A 14,058-nucleotide genomic window follows, 5' to 3' on the forward strand; every position below is an offset into this window, starting at 1 on the left:
TATCTGGTCAAGTCATCCTCATTTCATTTATTTTGGTCGGTTGATAATTGCGTTGTGTGGCCTATATGTTTGTTGGGTATCCAAAATCTTTGCCAACGATTTTTAATAAATTTTTTCTTTTAATCTTTCTTCACTAATTTACTTTTAAAAATTTTCTTCAAAATCCAAATCGAACAAAAAATGTCACAAAAATAAAGTCTTTTGGTGTAAAATAAATCTCAAACCTTATGAACGGATTTTTGTTCCTTATGTACTCATTTTAATGTAGTTAAAGTTGTTAAGGTGGATAGACAAGTAGTGCAAGCTACTCATGTAAAAACAAAGGCAGCTTTGTTGAACTTGTAATATTGTGTTTATTATAATGCATTGAGCTTGTTCGTCGAAAAAAAAAAATTGATTTTTTTTTCAAAAGTGTTATACTTTTGTCGGTTAGATTTAAAAGTACCAAAATTAGAGACACAAATCAATTCTTCTTTTTCCGGACTTTTTGAGATAGGAACTTTTCTTTTTTTTAAAAAAGTTACACTAAAATGAGATAAGAGGCATATTTTTAGTTTCCATAGAGTTTTAAGTAAGTTTCCAAAATGTACTACTCCGTACTTAATATTTTTGTGATTTTCTCTATTTTATTTATCCAATGTCCCCGGAAAGGAGTAATGTTTTCTACTATTGGTAATTGTTTTGTTGGTCCAGCACTCCAAATTTGTGCATTGTTCTCTTTCATTTTTAAAAAGAATTTTTCAAAAAATTCTTCCTAGATTTTTCCTACTTTCAACATTTTTTTTATCTCTTCACTTATCATCCCTATTATTTTTTTAAAAAAATTTCAAACATCAATCCAAACAAAACATTGATCTGTAGAGTATTTTCTAAGCGGTGTGCCAGTGGCTTTCCATAAGGAGAAATACATTTATTCCGCTAATAAAAAATACATTTCTCTCTTCACTACAAGATTGTAGAGGTTTTCAATCTTGGTTTCCTACACTCTTTGTTTCCCTACACCATCTTGTGAAGCATAATAGAAAAAACCATGGCTGGAGAAGCACTACTCGGCGCTGCATTTGGAGTGCTGCTCGACTGTTTGACTTCCAAGGACTTCATCAACTTCTTCCGGGGTCGAAAGCATGACGAAAGGCTCCTCAAGAAGCTGAAGCTGAAGTTGCTTGGACTTAATAAGGTGCTCAATGATGCAGAGGACAAGCAGATCACTCATCCAGCTGTGAAAGAATGGCTCGACGAGCTGAAAGGTGCCATTTACGACGCCGAAGACTTGGTGGATGAGATTGCTACTGAGGCTTTGCGGTGCAAGGTGGAAGCCGAGTACCAAAGCGGCTCGAACCAGGTACAATCTCGGATCTCGTCCTTCACTAAATTATTTGACGATGAGATAGAGTCCAAGTTAGAGAAGATGATTGATACGTTAGAAGATTTTTCGAAAGAAAAAGACGTACTTGGTTTGAGAGAAGTTGCTGGACGGAACTGGTCCCAAACCAGGTTGCCAACAACTTCTTTGGTGGATGAATCCTGTGTTTACGGACGGGATAATGACAAGGACGAGATAATGAAATTGTTGCTCTCTGATGGAGAAAATAGGATAGATGTGATTCCAATTGTGGGGATGGGTGGGGATGGGTGGGGTGGGCAAGACCACCCTTGCTCAACTTTTGTATAACGATGGCAGATTGGATGGGCACTTTGTTAAGAAAGCATGGGTATGTGTCTCTGATGTATTTGATGTTTCAAGGGTCACAATAGCAATTGTTGAGGCAGTCACTGAGAAGGCTTGTGATACAAAGGACCCAAACTTGCTTGCGGTCAAGCTGAAGGAATCATTGAGTGGGAAAACGTTTCTTATTGTCTTGGATGATGTTTGGAACGAGAACTATGACAATTGGATAGCCTTGATGACTCCTTTCAAATTTGGAGCACACGGGAGTAAGATTATTGTTACAACGCGCAATGAGAGTGTTGCAACTATCATGCAAACAGTTCCTATTCATGGTTTGAAGAAATTACCAGAGGAAGATTGTTGGAAATTGTTTTCCAAACATGCATTTGAGAAGGGAGATTGCAACGAACATCCTAACCTTGAAAGGATTGGTAGGAAGATAGTGGGAAAATGTAAAGGTTTGCCTTTAGCTGCAAAAACATTGGGTGGTCTTTTGCGCTCCCAACGAGATGTTAAAGATTGGAACAACATACTGGAAAGTGCCATATGGGAATTATCGGAGGAGAAGAGCAACATCCTTCCAGCCTTAAGATTGAGCTATCATTATCTCCCCTCCCATTTGAAAAGATGTTTTGCTTTCTGTTCTGCATTTATTAAGGATTATGAATTCGACATGCAGGAATTAGTCTCAATTTGGATGGCGGAAGGGTTTTTGGTGAAACCCAAGAATCACATGACAGTGGAAGAAGAAGGTTATGAGTGCTTTCGCGAATTACTTTCAAGGTCATTTTTTCAAATATCTAATACTTATGAATCTTTGTATGTCATGCATGATCTTGTTCATGATTTAGCTCAACATGTGATGGGAGATTTCTGTTATAGGCTAGAGGATGACAAGCCATGCGGTACATCTGAGAATGTACGCCATTTCTCTTATTTTGGATGTAACTTTGATGGCGTTGATAAGTTAAAGGTAATTAAGGATGCTAAGTGTTTGAGGACTTTCCTTCAAATAGACCCTAAAACCAGTAACAAAAAGGTGTGGTTGAGCAAAAAGGTGTGGTTGAGCAATAAGGTGTTGGATGAGATTATTTCAGGAATGCCACGTTTACGGCTGCTATTTTTGCCGCACTATAAGATGGAGGAATTGCCTTATTCAATTGGCAAATTGATCCATCTACGCTTTTTAGACCTCTCCCACAGTTCAATCACTCAGTTGCCTGAATTCGTCTGTACACTGTATAATTTAGAAACATTGTTGTTAGTTGATTGTTATTCGCTTACAACATTACCGGCAGATCTTGGAAAACTTATTTCATTGCGTCGTCTTGATTTATGTATGCGTATTGATAGAATCAACTTAAAAGAGATGCCAGTGAGTATAAGTAGGTTGAAAGATCTCCAGCGATTAACTGATTTTGTAGTGGGAAATTGCAGCGGGTCAGGTATTAATGGTTTGAAAGAGCTTAATAGTCTTCATGGAGAAATCACCATCTCGGGTTTGGAAAATGTTACAAGTGTTGACGACGCATCGGAAGCAAAGTTGAAGGAGAAAAAACACCTTAAAAGGTTAACTTTGGAATGGGGTAGCACTACGGAGGATTCACAGAAGGAAAGAGATGTACTTGAAAACCTAGAGCCTCACACAAACTTGGAGAGACTTACGATTACAAACTATGGAGGCACAAGATTTCCTAATTGGTTAGGAGATAAACCATTTTGCAATATGGTGCATTTATCGTTTGAAAATTGCGAGAATTGCTTTTCCTTGCCACCACTCGGCCAAATGCGTTCTCTTGAGTTATTAACGATAAGCAATTGTCCAGAAATTGAGACTTTTCCGGAAGGGGGTCTGCCCTCCGGATTAGCTGGTCTTTCCATCTGGAAGTGCAAGAAACTGAAGTCTCTGCCAGAACAATTGCACACCCTCCTCCCATCTCTTCGCTCATTAGATTTAGATGGCTGTCCAGAAATTGAGTCTTTTCCGGAAGGGGGTCTGCCCTCCAAATTAGTTTATCTAAGTATCAATAATTGCAAGAAACTTGTTGGCGGCCGAAGAGATTGGGGTTTGCAAACACTATCCTCTCTCACAAACTTTTCTCTGGACGGTGAATCAGATGTGTTGGAGTCGTTCCCTGAGGAGGGGCTGCTGCCCCCCACTCTTACAGATCTCAGGTTCAGAGATATGCCGAATCTTAAATCACTCAACGGAAGGGCCCTTCAACTTCTCGGCTCTCTCGAATACATGGATATTTGCAATTGCCCTCAGCTCCAATCCTTGTCGGTGGAGAGGCTTCCCACTTCCCTCTCAGAGCTGATAATTTGGCGCTGTCCGTTGCTGGAACCTCGTTGCCGCAGGGAGGAAGGAGAGGACTGGCATAAGATTGCTCACATCCCGTTTATAAAAGTCGCTGGTAAAGTAATCAGTGAATAAGTCTATCCACGGTATACATGTGGGAAGGGGAAACTATAAGCTATTCCCACTCAGGTATTTCTTCCCACTCATTGCTTGATTCCATTCATCTTCTGATTCTTGCATGTGTTATTATTAATAAATACGTACTACTCCAGCTAGCTAGCTAGCATTATTAATTTCTCGATCACGTACTTCTCTTTGTTTTTGCATGTGTGTAGATGAATGGGCTTCCAGTATTCATTTCTTTTCCTCATGATTTTTTTAGTTATTAATTGTTTTAGCTCATATATGCAAAAAGGTGATCAAGCAGTATATATAGCATATTAATTCAACGCCATTTGGAACTACGACTGCTACTACTAGTACAAAGTAGAAACAATAAAAATAACAACCACAAATTACGTAGTTGGCTGATACTCATGTTTATAATTATAGAACCATCGATCTGATACTCATGTTTATAAACTGAAAAAGCCCGTAAACATTGAGCTGTCCTTGTTAATGCTCTTAAATATTGGAGAAATTCGATATCATAAGCTGGCCTGTCCTTGTTAATTCTCTTAAATGTTGAGCTGTTTGCAATTGAAGTACTTGGTGCTTGTTTAAGCCTGCATGTTAAATTCTTTTTCAATGTCATGCAACTTACTTTTATTTTTTGCTCACCAAATTTTTTTTTTTAACTTCGGATTAGGCGAAGACCGCAACTTTCCAACGTCCTTATTTGGTTTTCAATTTTCGGGGTTTGGAAGTTTGCTGACTGGTAGCGAACCGTTGGAGGCATATACAGCTATGCAGGTTTGATCTCTCATCTTTCTTCAGTATATGCGCTTTGTATTCTTTTCTGGCTTGGAAATTGCATTTTTTGAAATATTCATGAGAATGTTGACAAGGATTTTTTTTCAAAAGATGGAAAAAAATGCTTTTTAATTGTATAAATCAGGAGAGAAACACCTTTGAATTGGTCCTATGGTTGGGCATTCCACTTGGTTTAATGCTGAGGTACATACAAGGGCTGAAATTTCTGTAGAAGAAATGTGAAGGTCTGACTGAGTACCGTATTTCAAACTATTTTGGACCCTTTCCTTGAGTGGTTTGACCAAAGACGTTACTAGCTTTTTTCCCTTGCATTTTCTGTAGTTCCCTTAAGTTTACTTTCCAAAGAAAAATGTGATATTGTTGCATCACTCAATTATAATCTACTTGGTCATTCTATAGAGCATCTAAGCTAATGCATATTTCTCTAATTCTTAATTTTTCTAGGTTGGTATTCTACTGAGCATAAGCGCTTGCAGAATCACAAAATCTCAATCATGGCTGTTATCTGAGAAGAGCTTTTGGTCCGGTTGCATTGAGTGGCTTCTAAAAGCTGGTGGATCTTGGGTGGCCAAAATTGTATGAAAAGTGATGGCAGATCATCTAGGCCGTGTTTGGATTATGACTTTGTGAAGGAAAGCGCTCGTATCGCTTTGGCATTACATGATTGTGATCAAACCAGTTTTCGGTGTGTGACAGGGAGGAAACAAAGTTAGGCGTATAAGTCCGAGCCCTGAGGTGCTGCTACCTTTATCTCTTTGTCTCCAGTCATCAATATTTTCTTGGATTTCTGCTTTTATCGTCCAATTTCTATGAGCTGGAGTGGAATTTGTATGGGTGTACTCTGTTTTGATTTTAATTCTTTTGCAGCAATTATGTAGTAGCCCCTATTGGCATTTTAATGTTCTACTTACATTTGTTACTTGCTTTATATATGAGAAACAGGATAACCAAATTAGTACTTCTAAAAAGAAAGATGCACATGCGTAGCTTTGTTTGTTACATACTATGAGGATTAACTTGTGATCCTTGAAGTCGGTACGACAGAATATTCGAGATCGAAATGTAATGCACTCGGAATATGAGCAATCACGATAATTTCTTGAAAGTGATGCAAATCTTCTAGACTTAACATATGTTTATGCATGTACATGAACAATGAAGCTTTACTGTTTATCATATTATTGTAGGATTCTGAACTTTAAACTGCAATTATTTTGGGAATGATCCACCTTTTGAACTATACCATGCAAGAAAGGGGGTAAAGGAGAGAGAATTAGATATTTCTTTGAGCGAGACTATGTTTCTAATGTACTTGGAAATTGGAATTTGGAATTTGGTTAGATACTGGTGAAATTAGGCCTCAAAAGAAAGTTTTGGTATATATCCAGCTGAGCCTGGCTGTGTTTGATTGAACTATTGCAATTGTAATTGGATTAGATAGATCTTAGTCACGGACTCACGGGCTTGTTTATAGAAGACTTGACTAAATAACATGGGAGGATACCGATGAAAATGGGTCTCAGAAGGAAGTTTCAAGTTCTTACGCGGATATCCAATTGAGCCTGGCTTTGTTTGACCTCTTTGCAATAACACATGCGTTGTTACTTGTACCAGCTGGTTTTATTGATGATGCCACCTGGAGCTTATTAGTTTCATAATAGGGTGTTTGATGGATAGTTTGTTTCGAGTTTTCTACGTTGATATTCGAAGTAAAATAAGCTCTTCTACTATTCCTCCCAAGTAGGGATCCGAGGATGTTGCCAAGCACCCCGCTTAGCAGTGGTGTCGAGCGGTCCATCCGGCCGTTTATCTCGGCAATGAACGGTTCGAATGTTAATCCGAGCAATGAATGATCGAGATTTTTATGATCCCAGAGTAAGAATATATTAACCAAGCTTTGAGGGGACTGTTAGATTTCTTAGAGGGTTCCAACCTAAAACCAATTGGCAATAGATGGAGTAGCCTCTAGAATATATTAACTAAGCTTGGATGATTTAGATGAGCGATGTGAGATAAGTCTAACACTCCCCCTCACGTGTAGCCCGGATGCACGTGGAGGTGACTGACCAAGAGCTGATTGACTGACTCGGGCGACAGAGATGACAGAGACTTTTCCTCGAAAGGTGAGGCCACCCAAGACCTAGCTCTGATACCATGTTAGATTTCTTGGAGGGTTCCAACCTAAAACCAATTGGCAATAGATGGAGTAGTCTCTAGAATATATTAACCAAGTTTGGGTGACTTAGATAAGCGATGTGGGACAAGTCTAACAGGGACATGGTAGATGTATCAACGGGAAATTTTGAATTTGCAAAAATCATTAAAATTTGTTAAACGAAGTGATTTTATCGCCTGTTTCTATTTCCTTATTTTACTTGCTCTTATTGTATCCTTAGTTTTTCAGTCACTATCTCCTCATTGTCCTACGCTCAGGGGTGGCTCTAGGAATTTCGTTTTGCGGCAAGAAAAACGTAAAGAAAATTTTTGTATACAGAGATCTATATAAAATAATAGTATTTATATTTGGTTGAAAATTTATTGGGCCTAATTGATTTTATTTTGTTGAGCTGTATTATCTGCTTACTCACAAATTTAAGTGAACATTCATTTACTGAACGATTGGTGCCAACAATATTAAGGAAAAATGAAGTTACATGTCAAAAATTAAAAAACTTTTAGTGCATTTTTTGAAGTGAACCCCCTCGGGATATGGTGGAGCGGCCCCTGCCTACACTGTTAGCTGTGTTCTTTCACATTTTCTTCCCCTCCTGGTTTATTTGTGGTCAATGTGTTCACTCTAGAACAATTCTATGCAGTGCCTTTGAGAGCACCAAAATGGTATAAACGTAAAGCAGGGGTGTCTTTTGGTTTTGGAGGCAAACTTGTTAGGAATGCCTTGTATTCTTTAGTCCCACATTGGTTAATTATGTTGTTCCCGTTTTTGTAGCCTATTATAAATAAGGCTTTTGGGGTACTTCTAAAAATTATCTTTTGGGCTTTCATATTGTGGCCTTTCTAGAGTTACGGATTATAGCCGGCTCTTTGTATCTCTTCTTCACGTTGGTTAGTGAATCCTCTCTCTCCTCGCCCGTGGACGTACCCATCTTGGGGAACCACGTATATCTTGTGTCTTTGTGATTTCTTGTTTAGTTTTCAATTTCTCGTTCTTAGCTTGCATTCATAGCGTTCGTTACAACAAACTGGTATCAGAGCCTTAGGTTGCAAAAACTAGGGTTTCGTTTCCGATTGTGGCTATGGCGGCTAAATTTGAGATTGCGAAGTTTGATGGGCAGAGCAGCAGTTTCAGTCTTTGGAGAGTAAAGATGAAGGCTCTGCTAACCCAACAAGGATTGCACAAGGTTTTGTTAGGCAAGACTAGTTCTGGAATCAAAGAGGAAGATTGGGATGATACGGATGCCAAAGCTCTGAGTTCTATTCAGTTGAGTCTGACAGATGACGTTCTTCGCGAGGTGGAAGAAGAAACTTCAGCAGCAGGAATTTGGCTGAAGTTGGAAGGCATATATATGACGAAGTCGCTCACCAACAGGTTATATCTCAAACAACGTCTTTATACATTTCGTATGCGAGAAGGTATACCTGTTAAAGATCATTTAGACGAGTTCAACCGTATTATTATGGATCTGAAAAATATTGATAGTAAAATTGAGGATGAGGACCAAGCCCTAATTTTGCTATGTTCTTTACCACTTTCGTATGAGCACTTTGTTACAACCCTATTGTATGGCAAAGACACGATATCCATGGAGGATGTTAAGGCCAGCCTATATTCGAAAGAATTGAGGAAAAAAGTGTCAGGTGAGGGTGATGCACATGCGGAGGGTTTGTTTGTTAGGGGAAGAACAACAGAAAGGGTGGAGTCGAGTAATAGGGGAAGATCCAGATCATCAGGTAAGAAGAAGGGAAAGTGCAATTATTGCAAGAAACCCGGGCACTGGAAAAGTGACTGTTTAAAACTCAAGGAGAAGGAAAAAGAAGACCAGAAAGGGGGTAAAGTAATTGCTGGAATTGCTGAAAGTTCAGATGAGTCAGATAATGTGTTATCAGTTACAGAGGGCGATTCTCGCTCTAATACCGAGTGGGTTCTAGATTCTGGATGTTCATACCATATGTGTCCGCATAGAGAGTGGTTTTCTACTTATGAGGCGGTCAATGGTGGTACAGTTTTGATGGGCAACAACATGGCCTGTAAGACTGTTGGTTCAGGAACGATTCAGCTTAGGATGCATGACGGTATTGTTAGGACTTTATCTGAGGTTCGACATGTTCCGGATTTGAAGAAAAATCTTATATCCCTGGGTGCTCTTGATTCTCATGGTTGCAAATTCCTCGGTGAAGGTGGAGTTTTGAAAGTCTCAAGGGGTGCATTAGTACTGATGAAGGGTCAAAAGCGTGGTAACCTTTATACACTCCAAGGCAGTACAGTTTTAGGTGCTGCAGCAACGGTTGCTTCATCCAAGGTTTCAGATTCAGACTTGACTCGTTTGTGGCATATGCGCCTTGGGCATATGAGCGAGAGGGGGATGACAGTTTTGAGCAAACAGGGTTTGCTATGTGGCCAGAAAATTGAGAAACTGGATTTCTGTGAGCATTGTGTCTACGGCAAGCAGTGCAGGGTAAAATTCAGTACAGCTGTTCATCGCACCAAAGGCACGGTGGATTATTTTCACTCGGATCTTTGGGGTCCCGCAGAGGTAACTTCTAAAGGTGGTTTTCGATATTTTATGAGTATTATAGATGATTTCTCTCGTAAGGTTTGGGTGTATATGTTGAAACATAAGAGTGACGCTTTTAATACATTCAAACAGTTTAAAACTTTGATTGAGAATCAGACTGGTAAGAAAATAAAACGTTTGAGAACTGATAATGGTATGGAGTTTTGTCTTGGCGAGTTTGATAGATTTTGCAGTGATGAGGGCATTGTGAGGCATCACACAGTGAGAAAAACCCCTCAGCAAAATGGTGTGGCTGAACGAATGAACAGGACTCTTTTGGAGAAGGCACGTTGTATGTTGTCCAATTCCGGATTGGGCAAAGAATTTTGGGCTGAAGCCGTTTCCACAACATGCTATTTGGTGAACAGGTCTCCGTCGACTGCTATTGAGTGTAAGACTCCGTTTGAGGTATGGTCAGGTCATCCGGCTGATTATTCTGTGTTGCGTGTTTTTGGGTGTCCAGCTTACGCTCATGTGAATGAAGGTAAACTGGAGCCACGGGCCAAGAAGTGTATTTTCTTGGGTTATGCAGCAGGTGTCAAAGGGTACAGGTTATGGTGCTCTGATGATTTGAAGTTTTTGATCAGTAGGGATGTGACTTTTGATGAAAATTATCTGATTAAGGAGTCTAAGCAGGTTGATGATACAGTTCAGGAACATAGTGTTCCAAAGCAGGTGGAGTTTTTGGGTGAAGCTTCCGACTCAGGGAAGAAGCACATTGAGAAGCCAATTGAAGAGGAGTTCAAGAGTTCAGACACAGAGGTTGATGCATTAGTTGAGCAACCATGCACTATTGCTAAAGATAGGCCAAGGAGGGAGATTCGGCCTCCTGAAAGGTATTCGGCTTATTCTGAGATGGTGGCCTATGCTTTATCAGTTGCTGAGACAGTTGAGTATGAAGAGCCTTCCAACTATACGGAAGCTATTTCGAGCACTGAGTCTGCACAGTGGTTTGTTGCTATGAATGAGGAGATTGAGTCTCTTCAGAAGAATCAGACATGGGAGTTAGTAGAACCGCTGAAAGGGAAGAGGATTGTTGGATGCAAGTGGATCTTCAAGCGCAAACCAGGTATTCCAGGGGTAGAAGACGCTCGGTTTAAAGCTCGGCTAGTGGCGAAAGGATACAGCCAGAAGGAAGGTGTTGACTACAATGAGGTATTTTCACCAGTTGTAAAACATAGTTCCATTCGCACTTTACTTGCTATTGTTGCATGTTATGATCTTGAGTTAGAGCAACTTGATGTCAAAACTGCGTTTTTGCATGGCGAGCTTGAGGAACAGATTTATATGCGTCAGCCTGAGGGATTTGTTGTTTCTGGTAAGGAGGATCACGTTTGTTTACTTCGTAAGTCTTTGTATGGCCTCAAACAATCCCCTAGGCAGTGGTATAAGCGGTTTGATACTTTTATGATAAGCCAGTCATATTCTAGGAGTGAGTATGACAGTTGTGTATATTTTCGAAAACTTCCAGATGGTTCATTTGTTTATCTACTGTTGTATGTTGATGATATGCTTATTGCTGCCAAGAGTGTGTCAGAAATCAACAGGTTGAAACAACAGTTAGGTGGTGAATTTGAGATGAAAGATTTGGGTGCGGCAAAACGTATTTTGGGTATGGAGATTTGCAGAGATCGAGTAGCTGGCAAATTATTTTTGAATCAGAAGTCTTATGTTCTCAAAGTACTTGAGCGCTTTGCCATGTAGAACTCGAAGCCAGTCAGTACCCCTTTGGCAGCACACTTTCGACTTTCAACTGAGTTGTCACCACAGTCGGAGGATGAGGAGAAGTATATGTCTCAGGTTCCATATTCGTGCGCAGTTGGGAGCCTTATGTACGCCATGGTATGTACTCGTCCTGATATTTCACATGCAGTTAGTGTCGTTAGTCGTTATATGGGGCGTCCAGGAAAGGCACATTGGGAGGCTGTGAAATGGATACTACGGTATTTGTGCGGAACTGCAGGTGTTGGTCTATTGTTTGGGATTGTCAATTCTGGTGATCATGCTGTTGGTTATGTTGATTCGGATTTTGCCGGTGACCACGATAAGAGGAGGTCTCTGACAGGTTATGTCTTTACTCTGTCCGGAAGTGCCATTAGTTGGAAAGCTACTTTACAGGCTACAGTTGCGCTGTCTACAACAGAAGCGGAGTATATGGCCATTGCTGAAGCTGTGAAGGAGGCATTGTGGATGAGAGGTTTGCTTTGTGAGCTTGGTCTTGCACAGGGTGTGAGTTCAGTATTTTGTGATTCGCAGAGTGCTATACATTTGACTAAAAATCTGATGTATCATGAGAGGACTAAGCATATCGATGTCAGGTATCACTTCGTTCGGGATATCATCTCACAGAAGTAAGTTGAGGTGAAGAAAGTGGGTACGGCAGATAACCCAGCAGATATGTTGACTAAACCGGTTCCGGTTGCCAAGTTCAAGCATTGCTTGGGCTTGCTTGGTATTTGCAGTTGATCGCCCCTCGGGGGCATTTGGCGAGTGAGAGGTTAGAAGGGGATAGCTATATTTGGTGATTTGGTTCAGTGGAATTCAAGTCAAGGTGGAGAATTGTTAGGAATGCCTTGTATTCTTTAGTCCCACATTGGTTAATTATGTTGTTCCCGTTTTTGTAGCCTATTATAAATAAGGCTTTTGGGGTACTTCTAAAAATTATCTTTTGGGCTTTCATATTGTGGCCTTTCTAGAGTTACGGATTATAGCCGGCTCTTTGTATCTCTTCTTCACGTTGGTTAGTGAATCCTCTCTCTCCTCGCCCGTGGACGTACCCATCTTGGGGAACCACGTATATCTTGTGTCTTTGTGATTTCTTGTTTAGTTTTCAATTTCTCGTTCTTAGCTTGCATTCATAGCGTTCGTTACAACAAAACTTGTTTCTTTTTCCTCGAAGGATGCTGCAGGTGGAGCTTCAGAGGTATGCTTAATTGGTAGTTCTGGGTCTTTTACCGATATTCTTATTTGCTCATTTTTTCACTCTGTTCCAGGTTTATGTGCATAACTTAGCAGCAGAACACAGTTTGGTGAGCCATTCTTCTGAATTTGAAGCTGCCATTCAAAATGGGGAGAGATCTCCACTGAGGCTTTTATGTGATAAAAAAACTCAGGAGTCTGAGTACGTTTCAGTATGATGGAGTGAACTTGTTTCTCTTTTTCACTGTCGAATACTAAACTGACAAATTACTTAAAAATATATGATTCTGCTGGATTATTTGAGCAGGTGTGAGAATGATAGAGAAACATGGGGCTTCTTGAAGGTTATGTTTGAAGATGATGGGACAGGAAGGACGAAACTGCTTACCCATCTTGGTTTTAGTCTACCTACTGAGGCAAAAGATGTTGTGCAAGATGATCTCTCACAGGAAGTAAGTGCTATCGGTCTTGAAGATAAGGTAGCACATAATGGAGGATATGCAGTAGATAGAGAAACTGCCGCCCTCCTGGCTGATAATGGGGAAGATTTCTTTAACAATCTACCAAGCCCTAAAGCTGAAACACCTGTGTCCAATTCTGGGGATAACGTTACTGTCGAAGACTCAGTTCCCAGTGTTGAGGAAATGCAACAAGAAATGGATGGACTAGAGGAGAGTGCTGACCCGTCATTTGAAGATTCAGTTCAACGGGCATTGGTTGTTGGGGATTACAAAGGAGCAGTTGCACTGTGTATATCTGCAAATAAAATGGCTGATGCTCTAGTTATTGCTCACGTCGGTGGTGCCTCATTGTGGGAGAGCACACGGGATCAATACCTCAAGATGAGCCATTCTCCATACTTAAAGGTAGCCAAAACTTTGTTTTCTTTTCTTTGGAAGTCATCATGCCATTTATCTCTTCCCAGTTCCCATCAGTGATGATATGGGCATACTTCTGTGTAATTCTTCTTTTATTCAACTATTAAAGAGTTGTCTTAGTGGTTATGAAATTGTTTGATTACGATGTAATTTGAAGGTTCTCCTGATATTTTGTTTCACCATCAGGTTGTTTCTGCGATGTTTAACAATGATCTCATTAGCCTTGTGAACATCAGGCCCCTGAAATCCTGGAAAGAGACTTGCTCTGCTTTGTACTGTAAGTTCCTCAACTCTGAGGGATATAAGTGTAGCAATTGTGATCATGCTTTGTCACGGAAATCAACTAGAGTTTAGTCTTAAAAGTCTCTTATGATGGTCTTAAGCACGAGGAATCAGATTTTAAGCAATATCTGGTTTTGTTCTAGGTGTTATTCCGGTTGTTTACCTTTCTTTGCTTGTTTGTTGATCTGGTTTTCTTTTCTGGGCTGGGGGGCTTGCTCTTGCTGTCAGTGTAACACTGACATGATTCATTTCCAGTTTCTGCTTATACATCCCTCTTATGGCACAAGTATTTTCCGATTGTGTGCTTCTGAAATTCTTGCTTTTCGGAGAGAGTTTTTTGGCTGA

At 40.1% G+C, this 14,058-nt stretch overlaps 2 protein-coding genes and 1 pseudogene across 7 annotated transcripts in view; all 3 read left to right on the forward strand.

The window, feature by feature from the left end:
- Nucleotides 1-1,030: 1,030 nt before the first annotated feature.
- On the forward strand, nucleotides 1,031-1,581 carry LOC131332593 (putative disease resistance RPP13-like protein 1). The gene is made up of 2 exons (XM_058366895.1): nucleotides 1,031-1,454; nucleotides 1,553-1,581. Exons 1-2 carry the CDS (start codon nucleotides 1,031-1,033, stop codon nucleotides 1,579-1,581), a joined length of 453 nt encoding a protein of 150 aa, XP_058222878.1.
- Nucleotides 1,582-1,621: 40 nt separating this feature from the next.
- LOC131334688 (putative disease resistance RPP13-like protein 1) overlaps nucleotides 1,622-14,058 on the forward strand; it is a 76,470-nt gene continuing 64,033 nt past the window's right edge. For 3 of the 6 annotated variants that reach the window (XM_058369867.1, XM_058369866.1, XM_058369865.1), the window contains exon 1: nucleotides 1,622-4,157. In XM_058369867.1, coding sequence (XP_058225850.1) covers nucleotides 1,629-4,103 — 2,475 coding nt within the window. In that variant the 5' untranslated portion in view covers nucleotides 1,622-1,628 and the 3' untranslated portion in view covers nucleotides 4,104-4,157. Of the gene's footprint in view, nucleotides 4,158-4,770; nucleotides 4,881-5,345; nucleotides 5,841-14,058 lie in introns of those variants that run through there. The other 3 variants (XM_058369862.1, XM_058369863.1, XM_058369864.1) reach the window with 3 other exon arrangements.
- The window catches only part of LOC131332594 (protein transport protein SEC31 homolog B-like), a 105,567-nt pseudogene continuing 104,018 nt past the window's right edge, over nucleotides 12,510-14,058 (forward strand).

Source organism: Rhododendron vialii, chromosome 7a (assembly GCF_030253575.1).
Source record: "Rhododendron vialii isolate Sample 1 chromosome 7a, ASM3025357v1".
In the NCBI taxonomy this organism is placed as follows: Eukaryota; Viridiplantae; Streptophyta; class Magnoliopsida; order Ericales; family Ericaceae; genus Rhododendron; species Rhododendron vialii.

Bases quoted from the DNA above. Each gene is read 5' to 3' on its own strand.
- LOC131332593 (XM_058366895.1), top strand. From the start codon at position 1,031: ATGGCTGGAGAAGCACTACTCGGCGCTGCATTTGGAGTGCTGCTCGAC. The intron at 1,455-1,552 runs GTTTGAGAGAAG...GATAATGACAAG, and splicing joins GAAAGAAAAAGACGTACTTG to GACGAGATAATGAAATTGTT.